At 41.1% G+C, this 15,755-nt stretch overlaps 3 protein-coding genes across 3 annotated transcripts; 1 reads left to right on the top strand and 2 right to left on the bottom strand.

Annotated features, from left to right (window-relative positions):
* Positions 1-262: 262 nt before the first annotated feature.
* Positions 263-7,358, bottom strand: eef1g (eukaryotic translation elongation factor 1 gamma). Its single transcript, XM_070912928.1, has 10 exons — positions 7,339-7,358; positions 6,252-6,410; positions 5,882-5,945; positions 4,571-4,713; positions 4,234-4,377; positions 3,974-4,103; positions 3,211-3,415; positions 2,396-2,568; positions 1,177-1,301; positions 263-637 (listed from the first exon to the last, which is right to left on the bottom strand). The coding sequence occupies exons 1-10, from the start codon at positions 7,348-7,350 to the stop codon at positions 479-481; spliced, it is 1,314 nt and encodes a 437-aa protein (XP_070769029.1). The 5' UTR covers positions 7,351-7,358; the 3' UTR covers positions 263-478.
* A 280-nt stretch (positions 7,359-7,638) lies between these two features.
* polr2g (RNA polymerase II subunit G) lies at positions 7,639-10,473 on the bottom strand. Its single transcript, XM_070912929.1, has 8 exons — positions 10,351-10,473; positions 9,940-10,049; positions 9,355-9,514; positions 8,854-8,904; positions 8,685-8,750; positions 8,440-8,511; positions 8,226-8,259; positions 7,639-8,017 (listed from the first exon to the last, which is right to left on the bottom strand). The coding sequence occupies exons 1-8, from the start codon at positions 10,360-10,362 to the stop codon at positions 8,004-8,006; spliced, it is 519 nt and encodes a 172-aa protein (XP_070769030.1). The 5' UTR covers positions 10,363-10,473; the 3' UTR covers positions 7,639-8,003.
* A 485-nt stretch (positions 10,474-10,958) lies between these two features.
* LOC139291564 (uncharacterized) lies at positions 10,959-15,225 on the top strand. Its single transcript, XM_070913632.1, has 5 exons — positions 10,959-11,241; positions 11,324-11,482; positions 11,570-11,669; positions 13,753-13,883; positions 14,131-15,225. Exons 1-5 carry the CDS (start codon positions 11,188-11,190, stop codon positions 14,419-14,421), a joined length of 735 nt encoding a protein of 244 aa, XP_070769733.1. The 5' UTR covers positions 10,959-11,187; the 3' UTR covers positions 14,422-15,225.
* The last annotated feature ends 530 nt before the right edge of the window (positions 15,226-15,755 follow it).

Raw genomic sequence — 15,755 nt, 5'->3', positions numbered from 1 at the left:
TGGGGCGAGGTTTTCACTTCTGGCTGGAGGTATTACAAAGAAACGTGCAATATTTTTAACTGCTGTTGCATTGCTCTGCAAATCTGTTTATCATGTGCACCAAATTAAATGTTTACCATTAACATTTCCTTTCTTTGTCTCTTTTCTGGGTGGCACTGAGTGGGAAAAGATGTAGGAAGTTTAATTAATTTATCAATGGGTTACCACTCAAAACAAATTTAGAACAAAAACATCAGAATGAAGTCAGACCACAGACATCAAATCCCATAGATGGCATTGTGGAAAATGCTTTATTTCGCAGGTCAAACAACAAAAAAACAGTTTGGGGCCACTGAGACAATTCACTCTTGTCTTCAAAACACTGTCATTCCAAGTCATTCTTGCAGTAAAGTAAGCACGTGGTGGCTGAAAGTCCATAAGTTTTAAGTGCTGGAAAGCAGAAGCGCACAGTGCTTTCGCTCAGACTGTCCCAGTGTCCTCACTTGAAGACCTTGCCCTGGTTGAAGGCTTTACCCACGTGCTTGAAGTCTCCCTCCCAGGCAAAGTACTCCTTTACCATGGTCTTGCACTCCTCACTGTCTGGTTCCAGCTTGCGCCAGTCGTATGATTCGTAGTCGATCTGCCAGTCTTGACACAGCTAGGAGGGGAATGAAAACAATGCGTTATTTGAATGCGCGTAAATTACCTCGAGGTTTGATGAATAGATAATGAACCACCACAACTGACTATCAGATGATAGATTACTCATGCCAGTTTGAAATGCAGACCATGAAAGCTCCGTAGTTTTTGCTTCAACTATCTGAAGAAAGTCAATTTTCTATCTTGATCTTTGATACAATGTGTCCATAGCATGAACCAGCCTTTTACTCACTGAAACAGAGGTGACTGGGATGAATATGGTCTCAAGTTTCTCTTCCCCTATCAGATTAAGACTTTGTGCCATGATTGGACACCGCCTTGCCCAATGACAGGGGACTGTCAACTAACCCCGGGATGATGAGATGATCATGCAAACATTTTGTCTCAGGAAACTTTTAATGTTGAGTTGCAGTCCAAGCATTTCATGGTGACTATGCACATGAATGACTGCCCAAATCAGACCGTAAAAGCCTGAGGGTGGGGAGGTTATCAAATCAGGACATTGTGGAAAGTGTGTTAACCCTTTTAAATACTTACAGTGAAGGCCAAGTCCTGGCCTCTGAAGACCCAGATGCCAGAGATGCTGCTGTCATTGTTGGTGCCAAACAAGATGACACTGGCGAAGGCATTCTTTCTGAGTTTGTCCAGGCGCTGGAACATACCTGAGAAGAGCATGAGGTTTGAGACAGTGTGCATTTTATCAAATAAATAGAAAAACATAAAATGCAGTATCATTTGTGGTCGATACATTACAGTGTGTAATGTACAATGTCTTTTTTTTTTTTAAATGACTTAATTGATCCCTTGACTCAAAGATATTTATCTGGATGATCAGAAAACACCTGTTGAGAAGTTCTGTCTTATAGAGCAACACTTCACTAACCTAAGGTTGGTCTATTTTTACTGTGCCCATAGCATGAACCAGCCTTTTACTCACTGAAACAGAGGTGACTGGGATGAATATGGTCTCAAGTTTCTCTCCCCCTGTCAGATTAAGACTTTGTGCCATGACTGGACACCGCCTTGCCCAATGACAGGGGACCATCAACTTTCCCCAAAGAGGCATGACTCCTGATTTAAGTAGAGGCCTAACAACTTTTGAGAAGCAGCCGTTAACATTTTAAAATGTAATCATTTCCAAGACAAGCACCGGTTTGAGCAGCAACCAAACCTTGTTTACTTATCCTTTGTTATGTATTCTCTGAACATCATCTTAATTTCCCTGAAAAAGTCCTACATTAAAATATAGGCCAAAACCACTCCAACTGATAACAGGTCTGTGGCCAAAGATTCTGCACACTAGGCCTACAGTTGATGTTTAATAAAATCATTCCCATTGTGTTCACTTTAGTCAACAACAAGAGAACACAACGTACACTAATATTAAACAGCTCTGTCCTGTGTAGTCGTACTCCAACACTTGTCTCCTCTAATCTGCTTTCAAGGCCACATGAAAGCTGTCCTAAAAGTCTACAAACTCAATCATATTGACATATGAGGAGAAACTTGCATCATCATTGGACCATGTGAGCCAAACTCAACAAATGGAGGAAACTCACAAAAGGTCAAAATTAAAAATCACTTTCTGGACTTTCTTTCCAACCAGAGCCACTAAATTTCTCCAAGTAAAACAAGTAGGACTGAAAAAAAGTATAAATGTACCTTCACAAAAACTACTTCAATATACTACACAACCCTTAAAAATCATTCACTTTAGATCAAGGTGCTGGGTAAAGTGGCAGCTGCTAAGTCTCACCTGTGATAAGGTTGCAGCTCTTGAAGGTAAGTGTAAGCTCCTCGGGGTATTTGTATTGGCTGTACCAGATTGAATACCCCTCACGGTCCAAGTGCTCCCAGAAGTGGGGAAGGGCTACTTTCAGGGTGTCCTCGTTGGAATACTTTCTCTTGAACTCATCCATGACAAACGGGCTAAAAAAAAATAAAAAAAAGAGGGAAGAAAGTTCAGGGCATTTATCTACCGTCTGTACATGTAGGGTGGAGAGAAAAACATGGTGTGGAAATAACATGACTAGACAAATGCATGTTTGGTTTAACTTTAGTTTCTTTATTTTCCCAGCACACTAACTTCTGAAATTTGAAAAAAGGTGCGGACAATAAAATACATTTTAGATCTGGAGCTTTAAATTAGTTTGTGCCCATAGCATGAACCAGCCTTTTACTCACTGAAACAGAGGTGACTGGGATGAATATGGTCTCAAGTTTCTCTTCCCCTGTCAGATTAAGACTTGGTGCCATGACTGGACACTGCCTTGCCCAATGACAGGGGGGGGCATCCAGTTTCCCCAAAGACTGCACTATCAGCAATTCAATGTTCAATATGCCATCGAATGCTCCATGGAGAGTGAACTGTCTCCACCACTGATTTGTACTCCTGTCAAGTGGAGGCGATGTACTCTGGGAAATTATCTGCTGAGGTCATCGGTTGGAATGGAAACCTATTGCCTCTCCATGGCATGATTGGCCAGAACTGATTCAGAAATCTATCAATTGTTAGCTAAACAAAATGCATAACAAGCCCTTTAGAGAAGGAAAACATTAAGAACCTTCTACCTCTTTGGCAGGTGTGCAAAGGGGTCCTTGGTTTTGGGCTCAGCAGCCAAAGCAGCATCACAGTCATCCATCTCCTCTTCTGGAGCGGGCTTCTTCTCTTCCTTTTTCTTTTCTTTCTTCTCCTGGGGCTTGGCTGCCTCTTTTCCTCCCTTCTCTTTCTTAGGAGGGGTCTCTTTCTTGGGCTGCATCTCAGCAAACTTCTTGGCTGGAGGAGCAGAACAAAACAAAAAAACATGTTTTCTGTTAAATGTTCCATTATCTGACTTTGGTTTTCCACTCTCTGGATAGGACTTTGGAGATGAATTGTGAAATATTACAGGCAATTTGACATTTGATTTAAAAAGGGGGATTTTCTGTCCCTGAAAGTAGTTCAGTATTTCATTTTTCAATCAGTGTAACAACAAATGAGCTGTTTGTCAAATTACATGTAGTTCTTTTAGTGCAATCCTTTAGCCACAGGCATTTATCTTCCTCACATTTAAGAAAACAACTCTGCAAATTTAACTTTGAGAATACATTTAAATAGAATACAGCCATTCCAAAAGCCAGCATTAGCTATTGTTTAGACAATTAGGCCATGCGGAGGACAAGGTTTGAACTGTATGTGAAGTGAACTGAAGTGTTATGTTGCACAACTATTTTATTACATATCATTTTAGACACTTCAGCTGAACAATTGTCTAATTTAATCCTATAAATGGCATGGTATGCTCCAGCAGCCAGCCAATATGTGTGCTTTCTGATCTCATTGCTAGTGACTCACCATCAAACTGGGCCATCTTTTCACACAGCTTGACCTCTCCAAGGACAGCCTTGAACTGGGGCTGGTTGACACAGGTAACAAACCAGCGAGTGACATTGGGGTAAGGCTGACGGAAAGAAAGCTCAAGGACCTACAGAGGACAGAGAGGCATAAGGGTCTTCAGGAGAGCATCTTCACGATCAAGTGTTACTGTAGGAAATGTATATATTAATGAAGCGTGAGGCTTTGTGTAACTGTTATCTACTGTGTGTATGTCAAACCTGTTTGTAGAGCCAGAGCATGGAGCAGGCCACAGTGATGTCAGCAAGGCTGACCCTCTCTCCCACCAGGAAGGTACGGGTGTTTAGGTGTTGGTTCAGAACTGCAAGGGCCCTCTTCACGTCCTCCTTGGCCTGCTCTGTGGCCTGGACACACCCAAAACAGGAGAATGACTATGCAGGATTACACAATATATAAACTCCACTGCATGGCCAAGTGCCAAGTCTCAACTACAGGGTGTTACACCCTGGCCAACAGAAACTGGCACCAACTGTCCACCACAGCCACCAAATAGTACTTTACATCTTTAGCTTGACCAGAAAATGCTGAGTTGCAAACCTGCTTGTTGAACTGCATGATTCCGAGAGTGGGGAAGACCCATGCGCTGGCTGGAGGGATGATCTCTGAGTCAGCGAAGCTCACCCACTGCAGCACCTGGGCTGCAGCCTGGGGAGTGGCACCACGCAGGGCATCATTGCTCACTGTAGTGGAAAGTGTTTCTTTTAAGAGTGTGTGCTAAGCACATACATAAAGTTGGTTTTCATGGCATCAACTCTATTTCAGTATCAATGTATTCCTTTAAGAAGCATGCATGGAAAAGCAAGTGCAGACAAGTCTGACAGAACGCTGCATACAGTGCAACAGACAGTTGTAACATTTAACTTGTTCATCAGGTAATTGAAATAACTGGTTGAATTCAATTTAGGTGTGCAGGAACCCATGTAATGCAAATGCTGTGAACAGCTTTGGCCTACCAGCACACCTTAAGAGTCAGGCTTTCTCCACAAATAATCTAAATTACTGCCATGAGATCTACTGTATTGAAGAAAAAAAAAGTGACCTATGACCTTATGAATTTTATAATGGTTTGCTGATTCAAGTGACAAATCCCACCACAAATTCTAGACTTAGGGGAAAACACAGAGTGGTCATGGAGTTATGTTTCTCAAGATCAATTGTAGATTTTGAGTTTGTGCCCATAGCATGAACCAGCCTTTTACTCACTGAAACAGAGGTGACTGGGATGAATATGGTCTCAAGTTTCTCTGCCCCTGTCAGATTAAGACTTGGTGCCATGACTGGACACTGCCTTGCCCAATGACAGGGGACCACCCGTTTTCCCCAAAGAGGGAGTTTCCTGATTGGTGTACAGGCCTGTTACTGCCCAACACACATCTTGCACTGTGATTCAATGTTCAATATGCCATCAAATGCTCCAAATGCGCCATGGAGAGTGAACAGTCTCCACCCACTGATTTGTACTCCTTTCAAGTAGAGTGGATGCACTCTAGGAAAGAATCTGCTGCAGTCGGAATGAAAATCTGTAGACTATTGGCTCTCCATGGCACATGGTTTGCCACTGCTGAATCATAAACCTACCAATTGCCAGCTAAAAATGTGAAAGAAGAATTACCTGTGAATTTATGGGTTTAATAATAGTTTGCAGATTCAAGTGACAAATTCCACCACAAACACTAGACCTGTGCGAAACACTAAGCATTAATGGAGAAACTGCCCATTAAACCTAGTGACATTTACTCTATTTCCTTTAGGCAAACTACTAAGTATAGACCTTTGTTATGAACACCCAAATTGATAGTGCATAAGACAGTTAAGTTAAACCATTTAGTTAGTAAATGTGAGACTTACAGAAATGAGCAATGGCGTTACTCTCAAACAGACAGAAGCCGTCATCTCCCTGGTAGGCGGGTACCTACAAACAACGGCAGAATTCAAGATTAAGCACACATTATGCATGTTTCTATCCAGGGAATCAAGCAGTGCATAACTACATACGTCAGGTACACAACAGTGGTATAGTCAAACTAGTTAAAGCAGTTCAACTTAATTACATTTAATTATTGGTAAGTGGATTCCTACTTGCAATAATCAATTCGCCACATTCATTGTTGCCACTGAAACAAGAGCTACTGTGTAAAAGAAAAGGGGAAAAAAAGGCCCTCCAACCCGAGCACAACTAGAGCATTCCCATTCAATCAACTCGACCACTTGCACTAACCTTGCCCAGAGGGAAGTTGTTGAGGAAGGCAGGAGTGCGGTTCGTCTGCCCGAAGGTGAAGGCAGGGGAGTTGCTGGCGACTTTGAGGCGAGCACCACTGTACTGGGCTGCAATCTGGGCCTTGAAGGCCCGCCAGTTCTCTGGGTACGTGTACAGAGTCTGGAAAGGGGGGAGACAGCACTGCAATTATTAAACAATAATATAAATAAACAGTTAACAAATCTAAATTTGAACATATATCACATTTTGGCTAGCAGGTTAGCAAACAGTTGAGTCAGCCTAAGGATGCCCTCATGGCAATATCTCACTAAGGTTAAACAAATCATGTAACTGGCCCTGTAATGCAGTTTTATAACTTTAAAATACACTATGAAATATCTCGGTAAATAAAGCCAAAAATCCAGTTGAAGTGAGGTCTCTTGGTCTTGTGCTACTGATACAACTTAATGGCACCATCCAAATCATGACGCTCGACCATTTAAAATGAACTAGGCAGGAATGGTCGCAGGGTGAAACTGGGGTTGTTGCATGAAACTGCCAACCAACTTACCAAGGCCAAAATGCACCTTGTTAAGCAACAACATGTACAAAAAAATGTCTTATGTTCATGTGGATTTTAGCTTGTTTTAAATGCTAACTAATGCTGGCTATCATGACCGGCAATAAATGCCGACAGATGCCATTTTCATCGAGTTAAGCTTCAGACAATTCAGTCAAATATGGGTTAGACTTAGAACTTACGCAAACTGGACATGAGCGCCAACGTTAAGCGAAAACCTCTATAAATTCAACAATAAGTTTCCACAGCTCGAAAATAGACAAGGTAACGTGGCACTAGCATGGGCCAGGAGAGGGGCGTCATTCAGTGTGAATGCAACGTCAGGATAGCCAAAGCTAACCTCAGTTAGAATGGACACTGAATGAAAATCTTTGTAAATAAACCCAATAACAGCTACCAAATAGACCGAGGATGTTGTTTACTGGCAAATGTACAAAATAAGAGTGCAGATCGGCCTGATTTACGGCGGATTGCACCAGGAAAGTTTACAGAAAGCTTCATGAGCAGCCATCTCTCCATTTTACTCACCCCTGCCGCCATCTTCAGGACGAGAGAAAGAAAGAACGAGGGCGCGTTCCAGTGACGTATTTACGGCCACAAGACGTGCGCGCCCTTAAATGTCCGCGTCCACGTGTCGCCTCATCTATTATACGGCAGGGTGATGATTTGCCGCATTTAAAAACGTCCGATCTGATTTTGAAATGTATTGACTATTAACTACATATGTCATACAGTTGCAGCTGCGCATAGATTCTCTTTGCACATTAAGAAAGATCAATGCTCTGACAAGATATTCACATTTAAAATACAGAAAAGGATACAAAGATATACGAACAAATAGAGTTTATTACAGTCCACGTACAAAAAAAACAATATACGGTTGAGATGGAAATGATAAATTCTAGAAAAAAGAAACTGTAAATTAATAATATGGGGTACCTCTGCATTGTACGCCATCTTGCTATCAATTAAGCAAGCATTCTCCTGACTTCAACATTTTATTTGGATCTTACACCAGCTCCAATGAACACCAACCAATGTAGGCTGTACAGCATAAAATAATGTAGCTTTGGGGTTTCACCACCTGTCACCATACCTTATCAATCAGTGTAGAAAAATATTAATTTTAACAAAGAAATAACTAGGTTACTACATAAGATGTCCCATGAGAAATGTGCTCCCTCTGGGACGACTCAGCTCACAAGACCTGGAAATAAAAGTACAGAAGGAAAGTTTTAAGATTGATCACAAAACAGAAAATAACACATTTCTATAACTCAGGTCATACACAGTACAGCTATAATTGTTCCATTGCATCCAGAGTAACAGTGTGTCAAACTATGAGGCATTTTATCAACTAATGCCCATCTAACAAACAGATCTGGCACTTTTATGATGTTCTGTGTAATACTCACCCAGATAATCATCCATGAGAGATCCAATGGCAAACTGAAAAACAAGGGGAAATCTTGTTTTTAACTTACTGTAAATTAACATGCAGTACGTCACACAAACTTCTGTGTAACAGATAACGAGATATAGCGACACACCTTTCCTTGTTGTTTTTGCCTATAGCGAGGTGAAATATATGGTTGTTATTAAAAGAAGAAAGACAAGAAAAACACTTACGATGTCATTCTTGTCCACTCTTGTTCCCACAATCTTTAGCCGGATCTCATCATCTTGCTGGATTACAATGTCCTTAAAAAGAAGACAGAAAACATCCTTGAATGCAAGACTCAGCAACAGTAAAATGACAGGAGCAGAACAGCAGTAATAGCAGCGTCACAACTACTTTGCATACGTACATACTTTCTTGAAATTTACCAGCGTAAATATAATTACCTGGATTTTTAATCAATGAATATTCTTACCTCATCAACTGTCTTATAACAAGGAGGGTTAGAGTTGGGGTCAAACTCCATTTCTGAAGGGATGGACTGCAAAAACAAAGTTTCTCATGAGATAAAAAATAATATAAATCTAAAAGCCCATTAAAGCCAATCAATTCAGTCAACAACTATAGATGTTAAGCTGACTCACGTGGCGAGAGATGAAGCAAGACATGGGACCAATTTCTGTGAACAAGCCAACCTGCAGGAAATAGAGAAAAATATAATTTAGATAAGGCACAAAAGAAAGTTAGTCAGTTTTTAATCACTTCATATTCAACACACCAACCACTACAGAGCACAATCTGTAACAAAGTTAAAAGAAGTGTACTTCAACAGGTATGTCTTGTAAAAATTATCTTGGCCACATAATTTATATCACAAAGCCAATAAAATAACCAGTTATAATACTGTACAGATTTTTCAGAAGTAAATGTACACAGTTTGGACATTAGCAAATGTTAGCAAGCAGAGCAGTGTCAAGAGGATGTATTATAGTATCACCCAAAGAACAGCACAGGTGTGAGCTTTGGACACAGACCACACAGGGAATTAATGTCAGATTTCACATGCCTTCTTCATATAAGACTAATGTTCCATCTTTAAAACATCTGCATAGTGGCCAGTGAACCTACACTGTATTGTCCCTCACCTTATTAACCTGAGTGACCACAGCGTCCACCACTTCCCCTTTAAATGGGCGGAACACAATGGCCTTGTACTTGACTGGATAGAGGACGAACCCTCTCCCCGGCTGGATTACACCTGCCCCGATGTTGTCGATGGTGGTGACTGCAATAACAAAGCCATACCTGAAGGAGAGACATGAAAAAATTATTAACGTGTGCATGTCCAACCTTTCTATGCAGGAATATGAATGCAAAATGAATAACTTTGTTATGCATGTTGATCCTGTCATGATGACTTAAAGTTGCAAAACAACAGAATATTTTTGACTCGTTTTAAATCATTTGTTCATGATAGTCTTTCCCCAATGAAGTGCCCATTTGTTTATTTCTGCCTCTTCCCCTGAAAGAGTGTACACATGCCTCTGCATTGGCTTGAGATTCACTGCACTTTAGTAACATCTGATCCAATATATGTAACATGTCACTGAAATGGCAAGCAGGTTAACGTAACTTTCCAGACAAATCACAGCCTCTGTACCATTTAGCTAAGCAGCTCAGAACAAAAACAACAGCTTCACTTCACATATATGGGTCTTGCAGCCACTCACTTGCCAGTACAGGTGCCCTCCACTTCTGTGAAAAGCTTCTGCTTCACGGTGTTGAGGAGGTTAGGACCAAAATACCTCGGGTGTAGTAAGATTTCATGCTCCAATGAAATCTATGAACATAAAAATACATCGATTATAAGACAACGACAAAATAGGTATTTATTGTTTTACGTTATTATTCATGTGATCTTGCGGGTGCTGCCTCAGTGCATCTGAGGAAGAACAAGAGAAACACTGGTGGTATTTCTGCATTGGTATAAAACAACAACACTAATCAATGCAGTGAGGATCTGGAAAAGTTTTGTTCAGCTAACGTTTCGTTAGCAATCATGCTAGGCACACATTGATAAACAAAACATCCATACACTGCCATTAACTGGCTCATACACGGATAATAATACACATACTTACATGGTAAAACATATCTGTTGTAATGTTCAATCCGTACCCGATTAATTTTCTAGTTTTGCTAAATTATCCAAAACGTATTTCACTTCATGAATGAAAACCTGTCGCTCGGGTCAAGTCCTAAATCCTTTCCGGGGCACGGCGTCGACATAGAGGGCTTTTGTTGTCCTGGGTTTTGTCTGTCAGGGAGCGCACGGTCCATTTAACGCTACTGGTCTATAGGTCTATGGAATAAATCCAGTAAGCTAATATTGGGCGACACAAAACCCGCACTAACATCAACCATAGTCCCTAACCGTATTCAACTCAATTTTGAATCAAATCATTTATCTGTGAGGTTTGTTGGCGTATATATGTTTTTTGCTTGGCTGGCATAAGCTCCCCATGGCAACCATGGAAACGCTGTCAGTCCACTCCACACACAGCCTGACCCCTGGCGGTGGGGAGGAATAATGCAGGGGGCGGGGACAGACCGCAGGCGTAACCCAATACTGCTTTATGATTGGGTTGTTTGACTGGACTGTTCCTGACATATCAGTAAGCAAAACAGAAGATTTTTGACAACACGACAAGATAAACGCTGTCATGATTATTGCACTATATAATGATAGCCTACATAGGATTCTAATATAACCCATCACATATCGGCTAGCATCAATTGAACAAGGTCAGGTGACTGAAAGTTGGAAAAACTGAAAACATTTTTAATTTGACTACATTAGCAGCAGTGTTTGCCCGACTTCCTTAATCATTCTGGGAAGACTGGAAGCTCTCCGAGCTGACAGCTGGTTTTGACGTTGCTCTTCTGCACTTTCCAGCTTATTTTTTCAGCTGCCTGACATGGCGACTAACATTGCCTCGAGGTTGTTTCGTCCCCCTCTGTTCACACAGCTTGTAAGTTGTCGCATACTTTTCTACTTAGTCCTGTTTCTGTATGACTCGTGTGACCCCCCCACCCCCCCTGTCCACCGGCCAGGCGTCTCTCCGCTCGGGTCGCGTGTTTCGGGGGGCGACGGCGGGGACCAGACGTTTCTCCAGCGATCCGCCTCCCGAGAACATCAGTCGCTATCCTGTTCCTTACAAGAAAGACCTTCCTTATGATATAGTGGAGCTTATGGAGGAAGTTGAGTCAAAGGTAAAAACAAATGAATATATGAAAATATAACTCTACTGCGCATTAACATTCATTGTATAACCTGCTAAACTTCACGTTTCCTTACAGGGAGGTTTTTTGCCCAATGTCTTCAAAGTCCTCTCGCACAGACCAGCAGAGTTCAGAGCCTTCTTCGCTTACTACAATGAACTGATGAACAAAGAGACAGGTTTGTGTTTGTTATGTTTCTCTCTAGTGGCTGTGAGTGCAAGTGGTTTTCCTCAGGGTCCATGCTAGAAATTGTCCTGAGGACAGCAGCTGGGCCCCTGAAGCAGTATTGATATCAAACTCCTGGCATCCAGGGCCCCAAGACCGCTCTGGGCCCAATGAATCATTCACACCTTACCACTCAGTGGCTGCAAGGTCAGACTACACATCATCCACCACTTAAATAAGCCAAGATGTTATTTGTCGTTGCATTTTAGTGGCAGCGAGGGCGTGGAAAACCCAGATTGGAGTGCAGGTGGTACATGAGGAGGCAGGTGTGATGTTGAATCTGTTTCAGTTGATGATCAAACAGTGGCAGAAGCTGTGGTAAATAAGGTCTGGTAGAAACGGGTAAATATCAGGTATGGAAACAAAATAGACAAGCTGTCATTCGGTCCAGCATAGGCAGCAGGCGCTGTTTAATGTGCCGACTTTGAGTGCAAACCACACCCATCCAATACAGACTGTTGGGTTTTGAGTGAGACAAACAATATTTCTATAAATTGAAATAAGTCTAAGCATTTCTACAAACTGACAAGACATTTACCTGCTAGCTGCTTTTAGCCGTCCATCAAATCAGGTGTCAAAATAGAATCAAGTTAAGTAGAATAAACTAAAGCAAATGGATTCCCGAGGCTAACAGTGAGGATTGGTGGGTGTTAGTGGAGCAGTGGCTGGTACATCTGCAGCTCATTCATGTTTCAGGCTGGCTGCTGCTCTCTGTCCCTCACTAACTATACAACCCAAACAGCCACAGTCATAACAAGCAGGGAGAACTGCAGACTCATGTGACACGAAAAGAAAGAGAAGGTAAATAATGTCTTCTCAAAGAGTTACTTGATGTGTCCATAGGCTCTTGTTTTTATATATAGTATAAAGTCATCAATGGGGTCTTAAAATATGACAAATTAGCAACAAAGACGCTAAGTTGGCAACAGTGTTCACGGGCAGAATGAGATCTCGTCGTCATGGTGAGAGGGCCATAATAAACCCAAAGTAGTCTTTGCAAGCAGAGATCTGTGGAACACATTAGGTATAAGGATTTTGTTTTGTTGCTGTTTCTTTTATTTCATTGGGTTTTAAACTTCAATTGCACTTTGTGTTGTTTTCGTTTGGTGAAATAAAATTGAATGGGTGTTTAGTTGTGGACCCTGAGGCTAGACCAATTAAGAACCAGTGGCTTGGAATATGGACGGAGCACCACATTATCACGTTTCAGCTTTTTTAGAAATGAATAATAAAAAGCCTTTAATGAGAAGACATTAAGACACTGTGTGGAACAGAAGCCTGGAGGTGGCCCACTCCACTTCAGCTAATATTTGACTTCATAAAACCAAACCGTGTCTCAGCTGTGCAGTCTGTGTGTGGTTATTCGGTAACCACAATCTGGCTTCTTGTTACATGTGTTTAGCCGTATTGGTGTTAGCCATTCCTCCTCTGAGCATTTACACTTTCAGCTTTCAATAAAAGTCCTGAACAATAAAACCACATGCTACAACCTCAAAAGTGTCATAGAATTGAATCAAAACATTTCTCACACCGCGGCTCACATTATGAGCTTATTTTGTATGAGAGTGTACAGGTGGTTTTTGGTATTGTGGCCACTCCCTGGAGGGCCTAACTTTGTTGACTAATATGTTGACCAGAACCTACTCATATATGTAACATGGACTGATGTAAAAAAAATAATATTAATGATAAATAAAATTAAAAAAACGGTTCTAGCCTTCCTCATTGTCACATTGTGATCTTGGTTTAAGAAAGCATGTCCAACTTTCTAACTCAGGACTCTGTTCCAAGTAGATCCTGATTTACAATTCTAAGTAAACACCAAGCTTTCTAAAAACAGCACTTCTCAGAAAGTGATGTGTGGTTATCATTAAACTCCACGTGATGTCTCTTAGTGAAAGTGGCAGTGAACAGCAGCATTGTGAGTTTAGGCCACAGCCAGCTGATGTTATGTACTTTTTATTTTATTGTTGTGTGAATGTGTGTAATTAATTTTTTTCCGCTTTCACATGAATTTAATATTCAATGTCTTCCAGGCAGATTGACCAAGGCAGATCGTGAGCTGATTGTAGTGGCTACCAGTATCCACAACAAGTGTCTTTACTGTGTGGTGTCCCACAGTGCACTGCACCGCATCTACTCTAAGAAACCCGCTCTTTCCGATCAGGTATCATCTTTTATTGATTTTCACTACTTGCCTCGCTTTGCTTATTATAATACACAATTACTGTAGTCACAACATGAGTTGTCAATCAGAAATATTTAATGTATTATGTCTTTTTGTAACTCGCATGCTTCTATTTCTCTTTCTTTTTATATTGAGTTTGCATATGTTGTAGCAAAACAAATCTTTTGTGATTCAAAACAATTTAATACTAAATCACATAAACTTCCCGCTGCCTCCCTACTTTCAGGTCACTGTTAACTATGAGAATGCAGAGCTGTCCCCGCGGGAGCGTGCCATGCTGGACTTTGCGATGGCTGTGTGTCGCTGCGACACCATCACAGAGCAGCATTTCCAGTCTTTGGAGGAAGTGGGCTTTGACCGTGAGGATGCCTGGGACATCGCTGCCATTGCTGCTTTCTTTGCCATGTCCAACCGGCTTGCCCACCTCACCGACATGAGGCCAAACTTGGAGTTTTATAATATGGGCCGTGTACCACGGGACAAGAGCAAGGACAGCGGGCAAGTGAAAAAGGAGTAGCGTCACAGACGAGAGTATCAGAGATTAAAGGCCACATGTGACACTATAAATGTTTTTTATTTTTGTCTCCCTCTCATGTGAACAGTCAGATGTTTTCTAATTTATTTTGAAACGAGGTATAATACCAGATCAACAGGTATGCAACCTGACAGCAACTTCATTTGAACGTTAACACTGGAATTAGTGAGTTCTGAGATCATTATTTAGGTTACATGCAGGAGATGACAGACATTTAAAAATGCGTTGTTCTCTGAAATTGAAGCCTAGTTTGAACATTGCATGTAAAATTGAGGATTTTTGTAAATCTCCCTAAAGTTTCTTTATAATCCTTACATGTGAAAATGTACCTTATATGGGAATGACTCCGGCTACATACTACCTTCCGATGTGTTTGTTGTGGGCCAGACATGGTTTTATTGGTGACTTAATCTATTTTTTGTCATAGTGTCTAACTGTAGTCATTATGTCTACTTAGTGACATTTTGAATTTTTCTGTTTGGTTCTGTTTGTTCGTTGGACACTCAGTTAATGTGTTGCAGCTTGTTGTCCATTACATTAGATTTAATGACACAGTTTTCATAGTTTTAACTTCCATAAGCAGGTTTGTTAGATTGTTATTTCTTTGTTCACCAGTTGAAGGTCCACTGTGTTATGTTGTGTTGCTGAATGCGTTGTTACTGTCTCTGTCACCAAGAGTGCAAATAAGTTACTGGCACTGTTCGCAGCAATGTAAGCTTGAAAACTGCATCTCTATGCCTTCCCTTTATCTTCTAAATAAACGGACACCTATTTTTCTGACAGTCATTTTCTTTGGTAATAATTGATTTATGATAAATCCGTGAAAATTAAGAAATCACATAATCATGGTGAAGTACTGTGTATCACCACCTGATGGCACCACATCCACACATTGAAATAGCTTACACTGCCTGACTGTGAGTAAAAGATGGATGTGATGTTATACCCCATTTACCAACAAAACCTTACAGAGACAAAAAAGGTCTCTTAAGAGGTCTCTTATTCCACAAACATGATTAATTTCATACATGATGGGTGCAAGTCTTAGCTGTAATTTTCTAGCTTCTTTCACTGGAGATGTGACGCATCACTGTTCCTGTTCCTGATCTAAATTCTGTGCGCTACAAAACATTTTCTCCCAAAGTTTATTTTCTGGCAACCTACTTTTAATGCTGACGTCCCTGTGCCGCCTGTTATCTAAAGAGATGCAAGTCAAACATGACTCCAGGCGTCACCAGAAGATTTACTTTGGAACACATATGTGAGTGATTTTGGAGTTACAAACATGGGGCTGCAATGAGAGCACCTATGCAAAT

Source organism: Enoplosus armatus, chromosome 10 (assembly GCF_043641665.1).
Source record: "Enoplosus armatus isolate fEnoArm2 chromosome 10, fEnoArm2.hap1, whole genome shotgun sequence".
Taxonomy (NCBI): Eukaryota; Metazoa; Chordata; class Actinopteri; order Centrarchiformes; family Enoplosidae; genus Enoplosus; species Enoplosus armatus.
The sequence above is the reverse complement of the archived record's forward strand: the minus strand, read 5'-3'. Positions and strand labels throughout refer to the sequence as shown.